Here is a 22458-nt window from a genome sequence, read left to right on the forward strand (position 1 = left end):
GTGCTGTACTATATATTATATATTAATTTTGTATTTTAAGTACTAAAAATTGTTTGGGGCAGTATTAATGGTTAAGTGATTACTCAAACTAAGGCTGAGTCTCCCAGGGAGCTTAGAATGAAAACTGGATTTCATCCATAAAACAGCCAGGTTTTAAGCTTGCATAGTAGAAGGAATCAAGCCAGCAGCCATTCCACACATATGCATGTCAATATGAATCCAGCACAGAGCATGATCTGATGCCACACACCTTTCTAAATTTTGTACAGAACTGATGCTCTAGTACTAACCTTTACGGTTCTATCAGTTTGAGAATTTTTTCAAAGGCAGTGAGTCAATCAAACAGCAAATAGTGGAGTACAGATGCTTTTATAGCAGGCAGACAATCCCCTCGAGCCCTCCTACGCCCACCCCCCTGCACCTTACAATGTATTAAGATTCAACCAGAATAATTTGGTATTTATAAGCAGTAATAACCTTCGTCGCAGTGCAACGTCTTTGAATTTTTCTACGAAATCTTTACATCAGAAACTCCGCTGTGTGTCATGCAGCTCCTGATAGCCCGGCTGTCACGGTGTAAAAATAAGATCTTTATTATTGTTTTCGCTACAAGCCTGCGCGATGCAGTCTGGCGAGACAGAGGCTCCCGGTGCGACCGCGCTGTCCCCCGCCCGCCGCCCATGGCCCGCGGGGGGACCCCGTCCGGGCAGGCGCTGGGGTGGCGCAGCCAGCCCCAGGGGGGCCATCTCCCCGCTGCCCCGCCGCCTCCTCGGGCGATCTCGGCAGTCCTCCCGCGCAGCTGCAGACGTACGAGGAGCTGCGGGTAACCCGGGTGACGCCGCATCACTGCGGGACCCTCCCGGGGCGGGAGCAGGCCTCCACACACACCCTCCCCACCCCTCCCCGCCACCGCCCCCCGCCGGAGAGGTTAAGCTACCCTCGCCTCCCCCCTCAACGGCTCTTCCAATCGCGACCCGCGATTGGCCACACGTTTCAATCCCGACCTCGCTCTCTTTTGTTCCGATTGGCCGGATCTGCCGCCTGTCTTCGCAGGAAACCCCGCCCTTCGTTTTTATCCCGGCCTTGCCTCAGCCCCGCCTGCCCCCCGTTGTCCGCCCCAGTGCCTGTGCCCCCTCCCACGGCTCTAACCTCACCTGCCTCTCCGGTTTCTGCGGTGTAGCCGGGGGCGGCGGCCCCCCGCCCAGGCACGGTCAGTGAGCCCGGCCAGGCAGCCGCCCGTGCGCCCGGCAGTGCTGCTGGAGCGCAAGAGGAGCGGCGCCTCACGGGCAGAGATCCCCCCTCTGCTCTGCTCTGCTCCCCACCCCCGTGCGCACGAGCCTGTCACTGAGGGAGGGCACGAGAGCCCGGGAGCGGCGGCGGCAGGCGAGCCGCAGCGGCAGGCGGGGACGGAGCGGGGCTCGGGGACAGCGTGAATCATCTCCCACTCACTCCCTCGCCCACCCCTGACACCGCTCGCTCGCTCCCTCCCTCCCTCCCTCCTTCTCCCCCTCCCTCTCTCTCCCTCCCCGCCGCCTCAGTCTCACTCGTTCTCTCTCCCCTCCTCTCCTCTCCCACTCACTCTCTCCCCTCCTTTCCTCTCCCACTCACTCTATCCTCTCCTCCTCCTGTCTCACTCTTTTCACTCTTTCCCCTCCTTCCCTCTCCCCTCTCTCGCCCCCTCGTTCCCCTGTCTCCCTTCTCATCTCCTCCTGACACTGCACTGCAGCTGCTCCTCCAGCCCAGTCCTGCCCGCTTCCCTCCCTCCTTTCCCTTCCCTCCCCCCGGGTGCCAGATAAACAAGGCGCGCAGCATCCTCGACAATCCCGAGCTAGCCCTACGTTTTCGAAAAGGACAAGAGAACGGGACTAGCCCCCTCCCCTCTTCCTCCTCCCCCTTCCTCCTCCTCCTCCTCCCCCCTTCCCTCCCTGCCCCCCCACCACAGAAGGGAAGAGACAATTCTCCTCCGAGCAGCAGCAAACATGATGGCGGCAGCTCCCATCCAGCAGAACGGGACCCACACCGGGGTTCCCATAGACCTGGACCCGCCGGACTCCCGGAAAAGACCGCTTGAAGCTCCCCCCGAAGCCGGCAGCACCAAGAGGACCAACACGGGCGGTGGGTATATTCTCTGTAACCTCCCCCCCACCCCCCGCCCAACACACCCACCTACCCGCTTCTCTACCTGCCTGTCTCCCCCCTTCCCCCCCCCCCCAACATTCCCATTTCTCTAATGTTATCATTCATCAAAATGGCGTCCGTTTTCAGCATCTACCAGTCTTTTTATTTAATATCCACGCTGGGGCTGCACAGCCGTGACCCTACGGAGACTAGGAGGGAGTACAAGGGGCTTCTGCAGTCCAGTTATCTCCCTTGCCCGGCTAACGATGGGTGAAAATAAATGGCAGCTGGAAGGAGACTGCAAACGCACTATCCTCCTTTCACATCCTCTGGGTCGCAAGTTGAATTTCAGCCTTGCCGTGCGTTTTCCTCCTCCTTGGCCTCGCTTCTATTGTCAGCGCGTACGCGGCGTGTGTTCGCTGTGCTGGGGGCGAGGGCTGGCTGGCGGCGGAGGTGGGGGGGGGGGGGTCGCCGCTCGGCTGCGGGGACGCGCTAGTTAACATCCTGCCTTTCCTGGAGAAGATGAGTTATAACGGGACCAGCACCTCCGCTGTCCGTTTGCGCTGGAGTCGTCATAACAATGCACCGAGGCAGAGGTGAATTTATTTGCCCAGTATTAAGAGCAGCGGTCTGACTGACCGTGTTTCAGCTGGCGATGTTCATACGGGTGGGCACGGCTGTAGCAGACAGGCACTTCTAGAGACGCTTGTAGTCTCTGTTGAGAGAAGTAAGGTGAACTGAGATCGTTCCCTCTGCCTAGGGGAAAAAAAGAAACAACTTTGTGAAACAGGTTTCATGATAAGAATCTTTACATCCATGCCAATGGGACGTTGCCTTAATTCTTGGTGAGAGCCCAAGTCTGGGGAACCAGCGTATCCTAATTGACTTGCACTTTTCCGAGCCGGTTACAGAAGATCCTTAGACTTAAGTGTAGCTGGATTTAGAACTGGGGTGAGGGCGCAGACAATTGTGCGGTTGCCCAATCAGACGGTGAATCCTTTTCCCCCCTCCATTCATTCTGTGTATTTTTTTCCTGCTCCGATTGTGTGTTTTAACGCTAGTGGTGGGTAGAGGACTGGCATTGTCTATCTCATCACCTTTTAAGTGTATTTAAAGTAAGTGACTTAGGCTTTTGATCAATTGTGAAAAATTCTTCTTAATGTCCTTTAATTAATGAGCTTAAAAGAGATCATTGTCGCTTAAGAAGTGCTAAAGGAATACATCAGGATTACTTAGGCAGGTGATTCCATCCGCACCATGTTGAGTTGTTTTCATAGCAGTGTCTGAAATGCTTGGAATAAAACCCCACATTTTGGGTAGTTTTTTTGGTAGCAGAGTAGTTGTACTGCTTACTTAAGAAGAATGCAGGCAATAGCTAATTGTTATTCTCACATTTTGCTAATGGCAAACAAATAGCCCATCAGAATTTACAATTCATTCCTTCTTAGTTTGGCATTTCTTTTGCAGTATTTTCAAGCGAGGTTGTAGTTGTCACTAGTCACATTTTCCTGCAGGGCTTTATTTTTTTTTTAAGGGGTCTGATAATTTCTTCATGCTGTTGTTGCCATTGGGAAAAAAAAACCCCACCTTTATATTTTTGATCTTATTCTTTTATGAAACTGAGGAATCTATGTGGATTCTTTATTTTGCTCTGAATATATATACATATTTTAAAATATTAAAGGTATAGTCTAAACGTGTCTTGTAGAATAACGCAACTGGTTAGATGTAAATGCATGAGTTCAAAGATGTAACATTTTGTTTATTTGTGGGGCTGGGGAGGAAAAATCAAAGTTTGTAAGCCATATTAACCATGCATATCTCAATTTTTCAGAGGATGGCCAGTATTTTCTAAAGGTCCTCATACCTAGTTATGCTGCTGGATCTATAATTGGGAAGGGAGGACAGACAATTGTTCAGTTGCAGAAAGAGACTGGGGCCACCATCAAGCTGTCTAAATCCAAAGATTTTTATCCAGGTAGGTGCAAAAAATTAGCCAATTCTTTCTTTATGAATCGCAGGGGATGTATGTATGTGTCATTGTGTTTCATATAGTGACGACTACGCTACCAGTGCAGCTGGAAGCATTATTTCTCAGAAAAGTATGTTATAGAGTGCAACAGTGAATATAAATGTTCTGTCTTGGTGTATGGAATGGGCTGGACATTAACTGCTTTGAAAAACGTTTAAAGATGTTTACATTGTTTCTGCAAAAGAATATTTTCATTAACATTCACTGATTTGGCTTTTAGTTAAAAAAAAAAAAAAATCTAGCTTTAAGGAACCAAATTGACAGCTGGCATAAAAAATAATTGTTCGTTTGAAGTTTCCAGACATTGTAATGACAATTAAGCTAGAATCAGTAGAAATGAGAGGCTGCTTCTTAAAGAATGGGCCATTTACTTTAAATCCATTATGTACCTTCTTTCTGCTTCACTGCTTTGTTCACTGGCTCTGGAGTGAAGTAAAGAGGACAAGTGCCGTTCTTTAGATATTCTTTTTATTCTGTTTATCATGATGGTGGAAGAAAATTAGTATAGAAGTGAAATACACTGGATGAATAATAAAATGAATATTTTATCAACTGTACTAATGTGTGAGAAAAGTATTTTGATATTTGCACGTAACAATAATAAGTGCATTATTTATCATTTCTCTTTTATAAGAGTTCTGAAGAGGGAATCTTACATAATAATATACAAGATTTAACTTCTGCAATCGAATAAATTTTTTCCTAAAGTTTAACAAATTAGCATTCTGTAATTGAACTTTGTTCTAGAGGACTTTTTAAAAACTGGTGCAAAATAATAACATAGCTAACACTTTTTGGTGTTTTGATTTTGTTATTTTTGAAGAATAACTGGTGATTTAGGTTCGAGTTGACTAGCTGCTACATACTTTTTTCTCTTGGAAAAATAAGATCAGCTTTGCATTTGATCTAGTTTAACAAGATGACTGAATTCTACAGAACAGTGAAGGCAGTTGGGTATGGATGTAAACAACACAAACACTGGAGCATTTAGCTTTCCCATCCTCTAACTTCAGTGTCAGGCAGAAGTGGATAGTTTTTTATTAATGGAGAGATTGTGGTCTATTTACAATGATGATTGTTGATGTAGGAATGTTAATGCACCTGTTGTACGTATCCTTAATGAATGTAGTTTGTAATACTTAAATGTCAGATATTAAAGTGATGTATGTAGATTTTTCCTGTTCAAAGATACAGCTAATGAACTGATGCTTGTTGCCTTGGAGGTTTAGAATTTTTTTTTTCTTTTTTACTCCAGAAGTTAGAAAAAATGATCGTTTATTTTGAAAGGTATGTTAGGGTAGGAAAAAAAGATCAATGTAGAACTGTAAAAAGTCTTAGAAAAAAATAAAAGCATTCAAAAGTGCCTGATTGCAGAATTAATAGCATAATCTGGATAAAGAGCTGCAATAGTAAATTAAATTCATTGTCAGTAGATGAAAATGAAATAGATTTTCTGCATTATACATGAGCTGGTATCAGATATGCAAGGATGTTACGGAATATTGGTGTTTATGAAGAATATTCCAAATACCAAATTACAAGCCTTTTCATTTTACTACAGTTTATTTACACTCACTTGGAAAGGACGCTGCAAAGATTAGATCTTTTGTTCAGTGCGCTAGCAGAGTTCTGTTTTCTGATGAAATTAGAATTACATATTTGTTTGTGTAGTAAATTGTAAAGATACAGCAGTAGTAGCAGATGAACCTTTGAAAAATAAGAATTAGCAAGCTAGAATGTCATGAGTGAAAATGTTTGTGACAAACACATGCTCTCTTAAAATCACTAGTAATATAAATAACTAAGACAGAGAGGCTCAAGCAGTTTCACTGAAACAGGTGCAAATGAAGTTCAAGTTTGACTTCATACAGTCCACTTTGAATTTGTAGCCATGTTGCATCCTACAGAAAATGATTGTTTTAAGGAAGTTGGCGAGTGATACCTGCTAAAGTGTGGAACAGGGATGGGAAATGGATTACAGTGTGGCTAGCTCTTCTTAGTCTTTCTATTTATGTTTGACCACCAGCCCCAGGAATTTTTGGAGGTCCTGGCATTCCCTGAGCCTGATGGCTTTTGGGTTTCTTCCAGACTCTCATGCTTATATGGCATTAGGTAATACAGACCTTGTGAAATAGCTAATATAAAGACATGGTTTATTTTTCTTACAAAGTTTCTTAAGCAATTACTATGTTTTCCTATCAGGAAGTTACTTAGTCCGTACCTCTGATGCTTGTGACTGTAAGTGTATTTAAAGTACATTTGGCTATGGAATGTTCTCCTGCCGAAGCTTCTGTGAAACTTTTCTTTCTGAAAAGTTTTAGATCAGTCTGAATAAGTTCCTGTTTGGAAAGGCGGAAGTTGGTTGTAATACATAAGTCGTGAGTAGTTCTGTGATCTAATAGTGTTCTTTTTTTCCTTTCTTTTCCTCCTCTGTGATATAGGACTTCAGTATACAGACTGATTTCTGTTGGAATTATTTTTGTGCATCAAAAGGTGACTTAATTACTGAAGAAGCATGTGGCAGCTCTAATTACAAGAAATTGAAGGAAAAACCCAGCTTTGCACTAAACATCTTAGTTTACAAAATAGGAAGCAGTATATACAGTATATAAATGCGTTACCAACCAGTACAGTCTTACTTTTTGCATACACAATTTATTCTTCTCTTTTCAGGTTACCAGCTTACTTTCTCCAATTGTCTGAACTTCTACAATTTGATTTTGTTACTGTGCTTAGATTTTCCCTGATTCTTTTTTGTTCAGGCTTGTTCCCCTAGATTAGTGGAAATGAAATTAAAATGGCAAAATATGTCCTATTTTTAAACTAAGTGGTGCTTATCCTTTCTGTAGAGAACTGTTGAGTGTTTATTGACTAGCAGGTTCTGGTCCAAAATTTAAACACAGTCATAGCTATGCTACTTTAATAAAATGAACTTCATAAAGAAAGTGGCTGTCCTGTGAAGCTATCTTAATGTGTGGTTTTATTTTGAATAGTATAAAAAAAGAGTTTTTCTGTTGCATTAAGTTGTCATTGTCATATCTGTTTCTCCATTCTGAATTATAGTAAGCACTGGACTGAAAGCTGCTCTGGACATGTGTGTTTTTTCCCATTGCAAATGCTGGCATTCACTCTCGCTTTCTCTGTCTCTCTCTGCGCTCTCTCCCCAGTCTTTCACATGCACACACGCACGCAAAATTATGTTACATCGCATCATGTTGTTTATCTTGAAACAGGATCTTGCCTGGTCTGAACTTGGTGCTTGAGTGAATTTGAGCTCGGTCAGTGTTTTTCAATTTATTGGAATATGAAGTCATATGTGTACTGAAATTAGATCATATTAAGAGCAGAGATTAATAAAACTGTAATTAAGTGGGGATAAGGTTTTACTGTTTTTAACAATAGATTAGCTGGATTGTTTTTTATAGCAGATTTCTAATCAGTAATGATCTAAATGTTTGGGGAATACAAAACGTAGGAGTTTCCTTCCCTGCCTCGTGTAGATAGTGTATGAAGTGTTGTGTGGCAATGCTGTTTTCTAGCAAGTCACTTGTATTTCATATGTTTTGGTTGAATATCAGATTTTTCTAAAACATTCGTGTTTTATGGGATATAGTCTAGCTAATCTTTGTGCAAGTGCCCTTTTGAATAGTTTTTTTATTCTGACCCTTAAAAACCTTTCAAACTCATTGAATGTGCAAGTTACACAACTTTAAAGGAATTTATAATTAATAAGATAACTTCGTAGCTTCATTACTCCTGTTGAACTGTTAGGAAGGGGAACAGTATAATATATCAGCTTGGTTCACTGTTATTATTTCCTTTGTATAATAAAGGAATTGTCATGTTAATTTGTAACTCTTAAAAAAAACCAGCCAAAAGTCTAGTAGTGAAAAGAATCTATATTAAAAATCAACACTTGAAATAATGAAGTAAAATACTGCTTTTTCAGCTGTAGAAGAGAAAAAAGAGTTAGAGTGAAGTTAGAAGCTTAACAGTATTAGTTATTAGCTGCCTGTTGTTGTGGTTCCTTGAAGCTGGTTTGTCATACTTCAAAAAATGCATCTTTTATTGTATTTTTTTCCTAGTGTTAACATTAGCTAACTAAAGACTTCATAAGTGTATATTTAAGATTTTCAGATTCTGATGGAAATATTTACTTATATGAGTAACTTTGGGGAGAATGGGACTGAAGAAATTACTAAATAGTGAGCAGAGATTTAAAGACCAACCACCAAAAACCCTCAAGTGTTGATTGCCAGCTGTTCAGACAGATAATTCTCAGTTGGACAGTTGTCTGTTGCCTGGTTACTGGAACAGAATAAAAAGAAGTTAGCTTGTTAGCCAGCAGATCCTTAGTATTTTACATTTAAAAGGAAGCTGAAACTGAATATGTAACTTGGTATGATCTTCAGATTTTTACATACCAAACTCACCCAATGTAATATCACTTAGCAGCTTCTCATTTGGTAGATGTAGAGAAATTTTGAAAAGTTTAAGTAGAAATTTTGCACTGATTTCATCTACATGTGGGAACTTATGTTAATGAGTGAATAAACTTTGACACAGTAAATGGCTTTGGTTTGCAAGAAAATGCTGTGTCTTTGTCTTGTGTGAGAAAGGTTTAAAACAACTTGTGATATGTTTGGAATGGTTAGGCTAACTTTAATAAATGATGCAGATTACATGTGCACTTGGTTGTCAAAAGAACAAAGTGAGCATGTCTTATCACAGAGAAATGCCGTATTTAATGATTTTTAACTTTTTTCTTGTGACTGCTTTTGACTTAATTTTCAATATAATTGAAAACCAGATGATTATCAATAGATTAGAAAGTTTATGTAGATGAAGGTGCTTCTAGTAGTAGTACTGTTTTTTTGATAAAGTCAAAATTTCTCTAATTATTCATTAGGAATACCTATTTAATTGACTTTTGCATTCTGGAGAGAAAAAGCCCCAAACCAAAACCAAAAACCACAAACACACACTCCTCTCCCCCCCCTCCACCCCACCCCACCCCCCCCCAATCAACCAAAAAAAGCAAAATCTAAGAAAAATAGCAAGAGTTGGTATGTACTGAAAATTAAATTTTTCTCTTTCACAAAGTTTTAAATTTCCATATAATACTTCAGTGGTATTTTACAGAGAGATCAGAGTTTTGATGGATGTTTGTCAGAACATAGGCCTTGGAGCTAATACTTGAAAAATACAAACTGTGAATGTCAGAATCTCTTCATTGTTTTCCTCTTCCTCATGCAGTAAAACAGTCTCACTTTTCTTAGTGTGTGCAACCTGTAACAAGCAATATCTTTTTAAAATATTCCTCATTCTTGTTTGCTCCTTAATTAATTGCATTAACTTAGATATTGTCTTATGTAGTTGACCACAGAATTTCTTTTATCAGTGATAAGTAGCTTTTTGGCCAGAGGGAAAACCCTTGAATTTAGTGAATTTGTTAGACTGGCTTTTAGAAATGGAGCATAGAGAGATTTGGGAGGAGCGCCTGATTGCTGTCTCATTTCTGTCTTCGGACACAGTTCTAGCATAAAGTTAAACAACATCTGTAGAGATTTGACTGGCAAACAGCTCCCTGGGACTCATCGTTGCATCCTGCAGCAGGTGCAGTCAGCTCTGCAGTACATCTTGAAAAGAGGTTGGTTTGTTTTGTAACATTTATCAGCAGGCCAGTGGGAGTTAATGACTTTCAGGAGTGTAGTAGTTGTCAGTTGTTGTCCAGTGTTGGTATGATGCAGGTAATTGTGCTGGACTGGTGAGAACTGTGGCAGTGTGCTTCTCACGTTGCACTGCAGCTGCTGTTGATGTTAATTAATCTGACCCTCTGAGGCTGCAGTGTCATGGTATAAAATGCAGTATGTATTAGAAAGAGAAAGGCTGCTTTTCTACTCTTACTGATGATCATGTTTTTAGGTAGGCCTTTTGGTTTTCTAATTGGGTTTGCTTGGCATTAGCATAAAATTCTTAATGTACTTGAATCTAAAGCTGTAATATGTTTTTCCTGTTTAACAAATCTGCCTGTGAAGTAATGAAGCTGACAAAAATGTTTTTGGAGTGTCACCTTTATAATGGACTTAAAAAAAAAATGTTTGTTTCTATTCTGAGAACAGTTTTCTTAAATGAAGAAAGTTCTGTTCTTTGCCTCTAGTATGAATATCTGGCGTACTGTGTAGTGTGTTTTGTAGTGGGGTGTGCTTGGTGCTTGTGCTGTTTAGCTCAGTCACTGGATTCTTCTAAGGATTTATGGTAACGTGGAAACGTAAAATTGGAATTTGGTATTTGGCAGTTGGAATAAATGGGTGTGCTGTGCATGTGCAAGACAATTTATTGTAGATATGCTAGTATCTTCCTGACTGTATGAGAAAACTTTGGGAAACTATCAGGTTTCCTGCATTCACCCTGGTATTTGGGGCCATTCTGTCTTTCCATCCCACAAAGGAAATATCAAAAACAGAGTTTAGCCAGAGATCCAAATGTTACGTTACAGATTTGTAAGGTTCTGTTCAATTCTATTTTTGTTTTGATTTCAGGGGTATCTGCATCCCAATTTGTGCTTATTCACGGCATTATAAGGATTAACTGCATTGCTTATATTTTAATTAAAAAATTGAGAAATGGTTGTCAGGATACTGTCTTAAATTTCCCTTGGATTCAACAGCCATATTAAATAGTTTAATACATAAGATGACAATTATCTAAATTTCCATCCCCCTATATTAACTTGTTTTCACTTTTAACATATTTGATAATTAATTATGGTTGAATCTGATTGGGGTTTACTTAATATTAAATGTGCAGTTCTTGATTATAGCCAAGCATTAAAATTCCTTTTCAAGTACTTAACTGGTCTGATTGAAATGTCAGTTTATGGCAGTATTTGCAAACATGTCTATGGAAGTCAGTTCCCAGCTGTACAATGATAACATGCCTTTAACTTTTGAAGATGAATTTATGACTCTTTGCTTGAGGTAGCTATGAGTAATACTATTGTGCATTACTCTTCTCAGCTTCTGAATTGCAATAAATTTTGTGTAGGTTTTAAGTGTTCTGCATAATTGATGGACAAAATCAAGTCTCCTTCATGAAAGGCCAGAGAACATAGGTTGATGTGTGAAGTAGCTGATCTAAATAACTAGCTGTGTGACCAGATAGCACTTGAAAGAATAGTGTGTTAGGGACCAGGTTTAAAGTTATGTGTTGGTGAAATGAATCATCTGGGTTCAGATGCCTTGTGAGGGAGATAGACACTTGTCAACTTTGTGTATGTGAAAGTGATTATGTAATATTAGCATTTGTTGGATATAAAGAAGCATAAATCTCAGACAAAAATTCGTATTTGCCTGGTCTTGTAGATTTTGGTTTTGAAAAGACTAAACATCTGGTTTTCATCATTGATCTCTCGCTGCATCCTGCAGGGCCTGTCATCTCAGCATTGACAGGATCAGATGAAAAATACAATCAATGTGTTGACATTTTTTTGAGAATCACTCAGGTAAGATTACTTGTTATCCAGAACTACAGTGAAATTCATGGCTGCTGCTAATGTTTCACCAGTTGGAGCCTTTGCATTCTCAATCATTAATTCAATTAGATACTGAGGTTCTCTGCATGTTCCCTTGTTTCTATTTTAAAAGCACTTTTTGTGCCTTGCTCAGTGCCATTTAACTCTCTTGTAATTTCCCACGTAAAGAGCTTCACACATTTGTACTGTTTTCCTCCACTTCATAGAGTGGCACCTCCTTGCTTGAATCAAGAACCATAGTGCACCCCTCCAAAACTCTTGGAAGATATGTATGTACATGTATTTTATTTTCAAGTAGTGACTTTAGTTTTTAGATTCTTCAGTGGCAATATGGGAAAGAAAATTCTCTTTTAAGAACTAGATAATTGGAGGCAGCATCAATTTATTATCTTCTTAGTGTGTTCAAAACTCTGATCTTCAAACTGTACATGAAAGATTACAAATATTTAAATGAATATACAAGTGCGGAGTCTTTCTGTAACATAAGTTATTGAAAATATTCATATAAAGTCATGCACCAGAAAAGTAGGGGATGGCATGTGTCCATTCATTTGGCTTTGTTGAGCATCCAGTGTGCTTATGGAATTAAAACTATATCGGAATGTATTCCCAAAATGTTGGGCAGTGAAATATCTGCTGTGGGCTGTGTGGGAAGGGGGAGGACAGACCAGTTAGGCCATATGCAGGGTTGGAGCTTGATTCAGCTGAGGTTTAAGTTTTGTCCCTATCTGTGATCTGAAGTTAGGAAATGCCAGAGTGCAGGTAAGATAGTGTATAGCAGTAGTAGCAGCAGAAGCAGCAATTCAGGTGCTACAGAAGATACTGCTTTGGCAGCAGTATTGAGCTGGTGTTATAGAATATTTATGTTTTCTTGTGATTTGGCAGCCTACCAACAGTTTTCCTGAGAAACACACACAAGAAAAGGGAAATAGGTGGCTTTTTAGCAGGTTATTGACCTCGATTTGAAGAAAACTTCTGTGGAACAAGAGAGACCCTTCTGGCATTCTGTCAGCTGGTTTTCAGAGGTCTGCAATGAAACTCTGCTACTGGATGCCTTAAAGCTTTATAAAAGTGATATGTTGCAATGAGACCTGTTAGACTTCGAATGCGTGTGGTGCTTGTTTTCTGTCTTGCATGTGTGTGCGCACTTTTTTTATGTCTTCTACTTACTGTATTAGATGGACACTTGGTGATTCAGTCAATCTAAAATAAAACTTGGATTCCATAGAATCTCCTTATTGTATCACTTCCTAACTTCTGACTTTTTTATTGTGCAGTGCAGCACACCTAAGTGTGCCAGCTGTGGAGATTACATTTCCTGAAGCAGCATATAGCTTCTAGCATAGTAAAATGCTCAAAGGAAAAAAAAAAAAAAAAAGGAAGTGTTAACTCTACAATGATTTTATCTGTTTGTTTAGATTGGTAGTGCCAAGTGCTCATCTAGTATTTGCACTGCTTTTAACAATAATATACATACTTTATAATTTTTTAAGCTGTTCTGTATGGATTTACATCTAGGACTAGCTGTTCTAGTATGTATGTGCTAACATGATACATTAAATGAGTAAGTTTTTATTCTAATTAATTGATCCCAAATAACCAGGAAAAGATGGGATGATTTTGTACAATGAGCAGGTAAACTCTTAGGACTGGACAGGAAAGAACCTTTATAAAAAGGAAGTTACCTTGTGTAACTAGTAAGCTCTTCTTTTTACTTGAGTTCATTGTGAGGTCTTTCCCTGAATAACTAGTATTTAGAAGAAGGAAACAAATGGTTACATAGGTAGCCAGAATTTAAATCACGTTGTTAAAACCAGTATTTTTTAAGTGTATGTAGAAATCCAGATATAATTGCAAGCCTTAGAGCTTTAATCTTGCATGCTCTTGATGAGGAAAAATCAATGAAATGGGCATAAACCTCCTTTAGATTTCTTGTACCTTTTGAAAACAAAGCCTTCTCAGTTTATGGAAGTACTTTCTAACCTTCTAGTCTTAAGAGACATAGCGTGGATAATGATAGCAAGGTCAGTGTTTTGAGTTAACATATTTTAATTTTTTTTTTTTTTTTTTTTTTCAGTTTTTAAGTGGTACTAGTTATTCTTTAGTTTCTATATTACCTTTGGCAATAGCTCATGTTTTTGATAGTACTTACTACTTGAAAGAATGTGGGTTTTGATGTTCAGAAGTAGTTCTAGTTCTGTCCATCACACTTCATTAACTTGACACTTCTTCTTTTGGAGGGTGCAGATATGTGAAGGGCAAAAAACTTAGTCATTCATGATTATAAAATAAGTACCTGATTTCTCCCTTCTCCAGCACACATGCATATGTTCAGAATGAGAAAAAATAAACTCATCCATTTTTTTTTATCCTTTTCTTGATGAAATTTTTGATGGAAAACCTTACAATGTGCAAATGACTATCATGCTTTCAGTGTTGGCTAGTACAGGAACTTGCTAAGTTTCATCTTGTGCAAAATCCTTTTTGTATGTTTTCTAAAGAAGTCTCTGCTTGTAAATTTTGGCAGCTTTGTATGGACTGTCTGAAGATCACTGATTTTTTTATTTCTTTTTTTCTTCATTTTCTTAATTTTTTATGTATCTTGAAGTATTTGGCTTTTTACTAGAATGGCTGGTTCTGATTTGGGTGCCTTGTTTCTCTCAGTACAGACTTTCAGAAATGATGATAACAATTTACTAAGGGTTACAGTATTTCAACTGCAGTTAAATGTTAATGACCTTTTCCTAAAAATATGCATGCAGTTAAATGGGCTCCTAAGATAATGCAGGGATTGTTTGAATATGTGTATGAGATAAGAATAGGTGATTGTAATGCCCTTGATAGTTGTAAGCACGAAGGTGTCTTAATTTGGATGTTTTTTTCCTGTAAAAGATTCTATGAAGACAAAACCGAGAAAGCATGAAGGGGTTTTGATGTAAATTAGAATATATTAGTATCACTGGTTTTGTGTGATGAGGTTTTTGTATTGTAAAGTATGCTTACTTGGGAGGTGCGGATAAGCTGATGATGACTATCTTATATTCAAGTCAAGTGTGCTTAAAGCTAGAAATATTTCAGAAACTAATATAAATTTCATATTTGTAATATGACATGTTTCCATTGGTCTAGAAAGAGGTGTAATACTGCAATGCTAATTTAGAAGGAAAAGTTCTATTAGTTATCAACTGAATTATAATTTATTTGCAAACCGAGTTTATCGGCAAACTAAGGGAAAATGATGGCATAATCCCTGTTTGTAAAGAAATGTGTGAATTGTAGTGCAGATTCAGATCCATAGGTATTCTGGAAGCCTCTTAGATAAGTCTCTATGTAGAGGGAAAAGACCACGATACCTTAGGTCATTTGAGTAGACTTTATCTCTCTGTATTGAATGAAGTTCCACTCTGCTTTAAGAAGGTTCTGTTGTGTTAATCCCTTCAGAGTGCAGCAGTTTTCATGTAACATTTTAATACCGGATTTTGAAGGGACTGACTTCCCCAGCTTCTTTCTCCCTTGCTCAAAAGCAGTGGTTTCCATATTAGATTTCAGTATAGATGCTTCTTCTGGGTAGAAATAACTTACTGGTGTCATTTCCTTCAAGGTGTGCGATGTCCCCTGCATTTGCCCATTTCCATGGGGGGAAATTGAGGCCATCTTACAAATGATGAAGATCATTAGTTAGTTGTATTTCACAAAAGAATACTATGTATATGCTGCTTATTTGGGAAAATCCAGTGATTCAGTCTCAACAAGTGTATAATTTCCATTTGTAATCTTTAAGTTATTTTTTTTAGAGATCCACATTTTCCGTCTACAAACCTTTAAATTCTGAATCTCGGAGTTCAGTGTGGTCTAAGTGCTGGAAAATTTATAGTTTGTTTCATAAGCAGTTCAAAATCCATCTTCTTATTTTACTTCCACTTTTAAACTTAATGTTCAGAATGGAAATTCTCCCAGTAAAATATATTTCTCATTCGATAAATTCAGGTTTGGTGGTAAGTAAGCTTTCCTATTTTTAGATAGGATGAAGATTTCAGAAGTAATCAAAAATTGATTCACTGTTTTCCATGTTTTGTTTTGCATGAGATTGTTGTGGTTTAAACCCAGCAGGTAACTCATTTCAACTTAGCTGTTTGCTCACACACCCCTCTCCCTCAAATATTCCACTGAACTTGAGCATTGCTTACAGTTGTCCAAATTCTTTATATATGTGGGTTATTATAGTGAAATACAGGTCTTCCATCTTTCCACTGCTGATGTGCTACGTGTTTATAGAGAAAGTTGTTACTTTCAGCAGAAAGGAATACAAATTCTTTTCTTGTTTCTTGAGTATATGGGCTGAAAATGAGAATTTCTTTCATATTTGCCACTGCCTCCCAGGAAAGCGAGTGGAGACACTCCTACAAAGGCAGTAAAATCATCAGCATTTTCTGTATAAAAACATTAAATTTGGATAAGTGCTGAATTTACATGAGGTGAAATATGCATCTAGTCTACATAGCCTCATATTTGGTGCTTTCACATAGGGATAGATAAATAGTAGTGTATTATCACCCCCCCCCCCCCCAAAAAAAAAAATCTGCATATGATTCCAATTTATGTCTTTTTGTAAAAGACTTCTAAGGGTTTTCATTTTTTCTAGCAAAGGAATGTGGGGGGTTTTTTTTGTTTGTTTTATTAGTTTGGGAATTTTTTGTACCTGGTGCTTGTCTGTGGTAGCATTTACTGCTGCCTTTTCGTCTGAGGAAGGATGTGTTCTCTCACCATTTTCTAGCCTTGTAAACAATTGTAATTGAGCTTTTCTCTGTTGGATAGAGCTGTTTGAGTCTTTATTTGGAGATGTCTTTCTTCCGACATTCAATTCTAATATAGTCAAGTAAGCAATGAATACAGGAATAATGCATGTGTTTTGGTGAGGATCCCGTAGGATGCCTTTTCAGTTATAGAAATACGTTCATCAAAACCAGGTATATAATACACATTATCAATATCAGCTTGCCAAATATGCATGTTCTCCCCTTTCGGCATAAGAATTTTATAGTGTGGTTTTTTTTTAGTTTATGGTCTCTTTGCAAGAAAAAAAAAATACATTGTTTTAAAATTCTTTCCCATTTTTAGTGCAGAAATGCCACTGTTTATTAATGCGAAAGCAGGACAAACTGTAGTGTATATAATCAATAGTGTTTTGTAGTTGTCTTTGTCTTTGCTTAAAAGCATGGCTGGATTTTCTGTTATTAAAAGAATAATTCCACATCTTTATGTATCGGCTGGCTTTTTATTATATTTGTAAATCTGTTCAGTAATTCTGTGTAGGAAAATACTGACTTTATGTCAGTGTGTGCCACTCTTGCTGAAAGGTCCATTTTGAAAGAGAGGCATTAGATCTAATCCCGATTCTGTTACAAATCCTCTTCAAACTAAACATTTTCTAGAATTTGTTTCCATTTGCAGATAATTGCTCTTGTTCCACGCACTGATTTTTTTTTTTCTTTTGTTCCAACATACTTGACTTTAGTTTTAAAAGGTGTAAACCAAAATTTATGAAGTATGGAACTGATAGAATTATCAAAAATTATCTATAAACAATTAGTGAGAAGGATTCTGTAATTAAAGCTCTAATCTGAAATGTTAAAAGGCACTTTCTAAGAATAAATTTGAAGGAAATATTGGCATTTTCACTTAAAAATAGTAATGAAGTCATATTGTCCTGTTTTTGTTCATTATATAAAATCTTTTGACTTATCTCTTATAAGGATTGTTTGGACTTCTTATCAGGGAAGAGACTGATGAAGTATGTATGGAAGAACTGCAATATATATACCATTCTGCTTTTCAATAAGAAAAAAAGTTGGAATAATTTGTGTTCTCCTATATTCTGGATAGTCCAGTTGTTTGCACAAGCCTCTGTTCTTTCAAAAACATTGCCCTAATTTGTTTATTGAAAATGAAAATCTAAAAAAAAAAAAAAAGTTTTGATTCAAATTCCAATGCCTTTCAAATTATTTCAGCAAAAAATTAAACATTTTTTTGCATGTGCTTAATTTTGAGCTTTATAGAAACTTCCTGCAAAGGTAATTACAGATTCAAGGACTTGATGTTGATTTAAAAAAAAACAGGATTAAAAAATGTGGCGGCTCCTATTAAACTCTTGTGTGTTCATATTTGTGATGTAGTCTGTGTTTTTAGTGTAAGACAGCATGTTCAAGAATATAACTATGGTAACTATTCTGTGATTCTATATTGATATTGTTTGCTTTCTGTTGAAATAGTCGTAAAAGAACCAGCTACAATTTGTGGGATCTAAGGGAGAGAGTTAAAAATGCAGTTGATGACTGAGTCTTGTATCTTTACCTTTGTTTTGTACTCCTGAACAAGATCAAAAGTATTTGCAATGGCTGCTACATAGTTATTTGGCGACAAAGGTATTAACTGCTTGTTTCTGTGCGCATCTTGATTTCATTGTATAAAAGTACATGTCCCTGTTTGAGTTGCAGAAGGAGAGATTAAGATTATGTAATGTTTCATGGTAATTGTGTGAGCCCCTTGCTTACTTACGCAAAGAAATATAAAAAAAAAACCCCAAATCCCTCCGAACAGCTGACGTGACACCAAGCACCAACTAAGGACTCTGAAATCAAATATATTAGGGCATGATTTGTATTGAACTGCAAGAAGAATGTATGATTCTGCAGTAGTGATTGTTCTGAGTTAAGGTCAAATTGCACATGAAGAAGGAATGCAAGTGAGGTCTGTCTTCACTGCAACTGATGTCTGCACATGTACTATTTCACAGTATTTTTTTTAATCACATGCAAAACTGGGGGAATGACTAAGTTGTTTTATTTGTCCATTGTCAGTTAAGACTTGGTATGTCAATAAGTGAATTAAAGACTTGAGAAGAAAAGTGAAAGATTGAACATACTATGTTTGAGAAACTTAGTATTCATTTTGCACTTCAGCGTTTTACTAATAAGGAAGCTTAAACATTACTAAAACATTAGAGACGTTTGAGGTTTGGTTTTTTTTTTGACTTTTTTAAAAAATACATGTATTGTGCTGCATTTTAAAAATACAGTATAGGTTGACCTACTGTATTATAAAAGATAGCATTTTCTATTTTCAGATAAAATCTTGCATTTTGACACATTGTTTAAAAACTAGAACAGCTCTGTGTATGAAAACACAAACTGATAATTAGATAGATATGCCATATGTGGTAGTTAAGTTGGCATATATCTCAAATGGCATGTTTAATGTACTATATTACTGGAATTAGTAATTTTGCAGCTGAAGGCTGTTAATTCTGTTATACTGACTCCCTCTCATGAACCTGTAGGTAACGATGGCAGACCTTCTTTGCAAAGCCTTGCTTCTGATAACTTAAAAGGTAGTTATAAGCTTCTGTATTTTTAGGGGAATCTGAGTACTGTGTGCTCCCTGTGATATTTATAGTGTTTCTAACTACTTCAGAATTCCAAGACTTTTTAAAATAATGGTACGGTTACTATTGAGGGACGGTCAGAATGCTTGCTCTAATAAAATGTCTGTAATGAGGAAAGAAGGAAGGTCTGTTTTTCCATATAACCTTTTTTTTCTCAGTGCAAATTCTCACTTTTTAAGATAAGGTGAAAAATATTTCACCCTAAGCTCCTGAGAATTGCTAATGGTGATTAAAATCCTCACACCTGACCTTTCCACACTGTGCAACCAGATAGAAATCACTGGTCAGTTGGCAGAAATGGCAAGACATCTGAGTACAACGAGGTATGGCTGGGATGCAGTTAAATTATTTCTCAGAGCAGCTTGTATGGTGCTAAGTTTTAGGTTTATGACCAAAAAAGTGTTGACAAAGATTCATATTTTAACTGTTGCTGCGCAGTGTTTGCACAGTGGCAAGACCTTCCTTGACTGCTCACCCTACCCTACCTACCCCCAGCGAGTAGACTGTGTGTGCAAGAGAATTTGTGAGGGGATGCAACCAGGCAGATGACCTGAACTGTCTAAAGTTATTCCATGCTATACAACTTCATCCTAGAAACAAAATGGAGGGGAGGGGGTTTTAGGTAGTGTTTTTGCTCAGAGAGTAGCTGGGCAGTGGTCTGCCTGTGGGAGGTGGTAAATGATTGCCTTTACATCACTTTGTTTTTTTCTCATCTTTTTTTTTCCTTTACTTACTAAACTGTTTTTATCTTGACCTATGACTTTTCTTACTTTTGCTCTTCTTATTTTCTTCCCTGATTCTGATGGGGGGGATGTGGGGTGGTGGTGTGGGTGGGGAAGAGGTAACAGTTTTGTGGGTTTAGCTGCTAGCCAGGGTGATCGCACCACAGGGATTATTCATCTTCTTGCATTGTGTAAACATTTTCCCTTTATGAAAATGGGGGGATGAGGGGTGGGGTGGGGTGGGTGGAAGGAGAGGGCACAGGACCCAAAATCTCACTCAATTTTGTCTTATTATACCGGAAGACACTGCAAAGAGTTACAGAAATGGACTGGGATGCTGGTTAGGTCCTCGTCTGTTTTCCCTTCCATAGATCATTCTTGGGGTGTTTCTAGATTAAGTGTTCAAAATTAACGTAGTATAGAAGACAACTGAAAAGTCTTTTGGGAAGCTAAATTCAGGTCAGTTACTAGAAAGTAGGTGTAGAAAGGACCTCATAGTTTAGGGACTTTAGTTCTCTGATGTCCTTCCAGACAAACCCATAAAATCTCATAATCATATACTTTAAGGCTTTCCACCTGCCTCAAAATTGAGGTGATGCTACCAGTTTCAAGCTTCTCCACAAGAGAAATGGAAGGGAAAATCTTTGAAGTGGCTTTACTCATTAAATAGATGTCCTAAATTAAACAGGATAAGGATGACAAATGAAAATGTGCACTATGAGCTTGGTGCCTGTTTGTGTAAGACTGTTCAAACAAGCTTGTGGGAGCTTCTGTAGCAAGGTAGAGGGGCCATTTCTTTTCCCTTTGTAAGATAAATGTAATTTAGTAAATTAAAAGAACTGCTGTCCTTTTTGACAGAACTATTAATGGGACATCATACTCACACAATCATACTCCTCAGTCATTAAGTCCAATTCCAGCTTATTGCAGGTAGCTGTAATTCATAACCCCAGTCTCTGGGAGTGCTTTTAAAGACAAATAGGCATTTCTGAAGTTGTATGATTTCATTAGCACTGGGATTTGCTGCTCACTCACTAGCCTTTATTCTGGAAAGTATACATAATTCCTTTCAAGAAAAAATAGTATTAAGCCTTTTAGCTTTGACAAATTCTAATTTAAGAGTCAAGTGACTCCAAGCATGATATCACATGAAGATCTTGCCAAGTTCATAGATCAATAATGTGTGAGTTGAAAATTAGTTTGGTTGGTAATGAGAACTGTTGGAATTAAGCATGGCATTCTAGACAGGTTTCTGTTACCTTTAAACCACCTGTATACTTTCTGATAATTTGCATGAGATTTTGGTTATATTTTCATTCACGTTCCATATGCTCTCAGACATTTTCAGGCTGGGTTCCCTTCTAATCTCTTTTCATCTTAATAAAAAGTTGCATATGAAAAATGCGGCCAATTGTCTTTGCCTTCCCCAAGCCTGAACTTAACGAAATTTCAAAGTAGCTGGAAGCCTTTAGACTTTTAATTTCCTGTTGTTAATTGTATCTGTGTTGTACACAGAAAAGTTGTGGAAACGAGTATGTAATCTTGTAACTAGTATGTAATCTTGTAACTAGATGCTAAGCCAGGTGTGTGAACAGGTTGGTGAGGAGAAGAGTGTTTACTAGACCTGGTGTTTAAAGAGCATTGCCTTGCTCTTTATTGTAGCTACTCTCTAACCTCTCAGTGATTGCTTTTATGGCATGTATTATTGCTGCTGCTTTGGCAATGTGGATGGGTAAGTTTTAGATTTATTTCTTTTTTTTTTTTTTTTTTTGCGAAGGCAGGTGGGAAATCAAAGCATAATTTTTTCAAGTCTCTGAAGAATCTGCCCCATTTGCAAATATTTTCATGGGATGAAAAAGCTGCTTCTCTAGCTCAGTCTCAGTGAGTTTTAAAATAGGGCTTCAAGTGTCATCTGCAGTAGGCCTTTATAAAAAGGGACAGAACTTGTATATTGGGATGGCTATTGCATGTCTGTGCAAATGTAATAATTAGGTAATTTCAAAGATGTATGTGGCCATATATATGCAGTGTGGTGCTATGTTAGATATATCTTACCTTTTTGTTCTGGAGTTCTGTTGGAGCTTTCTTGTAATTTCAGTATTGTCTTTTCTTTCTTGTTCACAATGGTTACCTAGTCTGAAATGTAGCTTGCGTGGATTAGACTGATGGTGATTTCTTGAAAATGTACAAGAAAATGGAACTGGAAAGAGGAACCAGTTTCAAATATTTGATCCAAGCAGTGCTCAAGCACTTGATCTCTAAACTTCTTGTCTAAAGATTTTTGGAAAAAATTGCTAACTTCTAAATTGGAGCCTTAAAAAATCCTGTGTAATCTTAGGGATTTTTGTGAAAGGAGTATAAAGAGGTTTTTTTGTTGGTTCTGGGCCCGTGATGAGTATTGTTTCATCATCTGGGTGAGTTTTGAAGTTTAGACTGGTTTAATGCTAGATATGAGATTTATTTATTTTTATTTTTTTTTAATAGAAGACAATTTGGCTTTAAGTTAGCTTTTGGTAACTTTCGTAGCTTTTGGTAACTTTCATAGCTTTTGCAGACATCAGTAACTTTTTTTAACTTTGGTTATCTTAAATTGTAGGAAGTAACTAGCTCT

At 38.1% G+C, this 22458-nt stretch overlaps 1 protein-coding gene across 3 annotated transcripts in view; it reads left to right on the top strand.

The window, feature by feature from the left end:
* Positions 1 to 1088: 1088 nt before the first annotated feature.
* NOVA1 (NOVA alternative splicing regulator 1) overlaps positions 1089 to 22458 on the top strand; it is a 153890-nt gene continuing 132520 nt past the window's right edge. The window contains exons 1-3 of one of the 3 annotated variants that reach the window (XM_065686515.1): positions 1089 to 1210; positions 1943 to 2115; positions 3953 to 4096. In XM_065686515.1, the coding sequence (XP_065542587.1) occupies positions 1980 to 2115; positions 3953 to 4096 (280 nt within the window). In that variant the 5' untranslated portion in view covers positions 1089 to 1210; positions 1943 to 1979. Of the gene's footprint in view, positions 1211 to 1942; positions 2116 to 3952; positions 4097 to 12676; positions 12710 to 22458 lie in introns of those variants that run through there. The other 2 variants (XM_065686518.1, XM_065686519.1) reach the window with 2 other exon arrangements.

Source organism: Lathamus discolor, chromosome 6, assembly GCF_037157495.1.
Source record: "Lathamus discolor isolate bLatDis1 chromosome 6, bLatDis1.hap1, whole genome shotgun sequence".
Classification (NCBI taxonomy): Eukaryota; Metazoa; Chordata; class Aves; order Psittaciformes; family Psittacidae; genus Lathamus; species Lathamus discolor.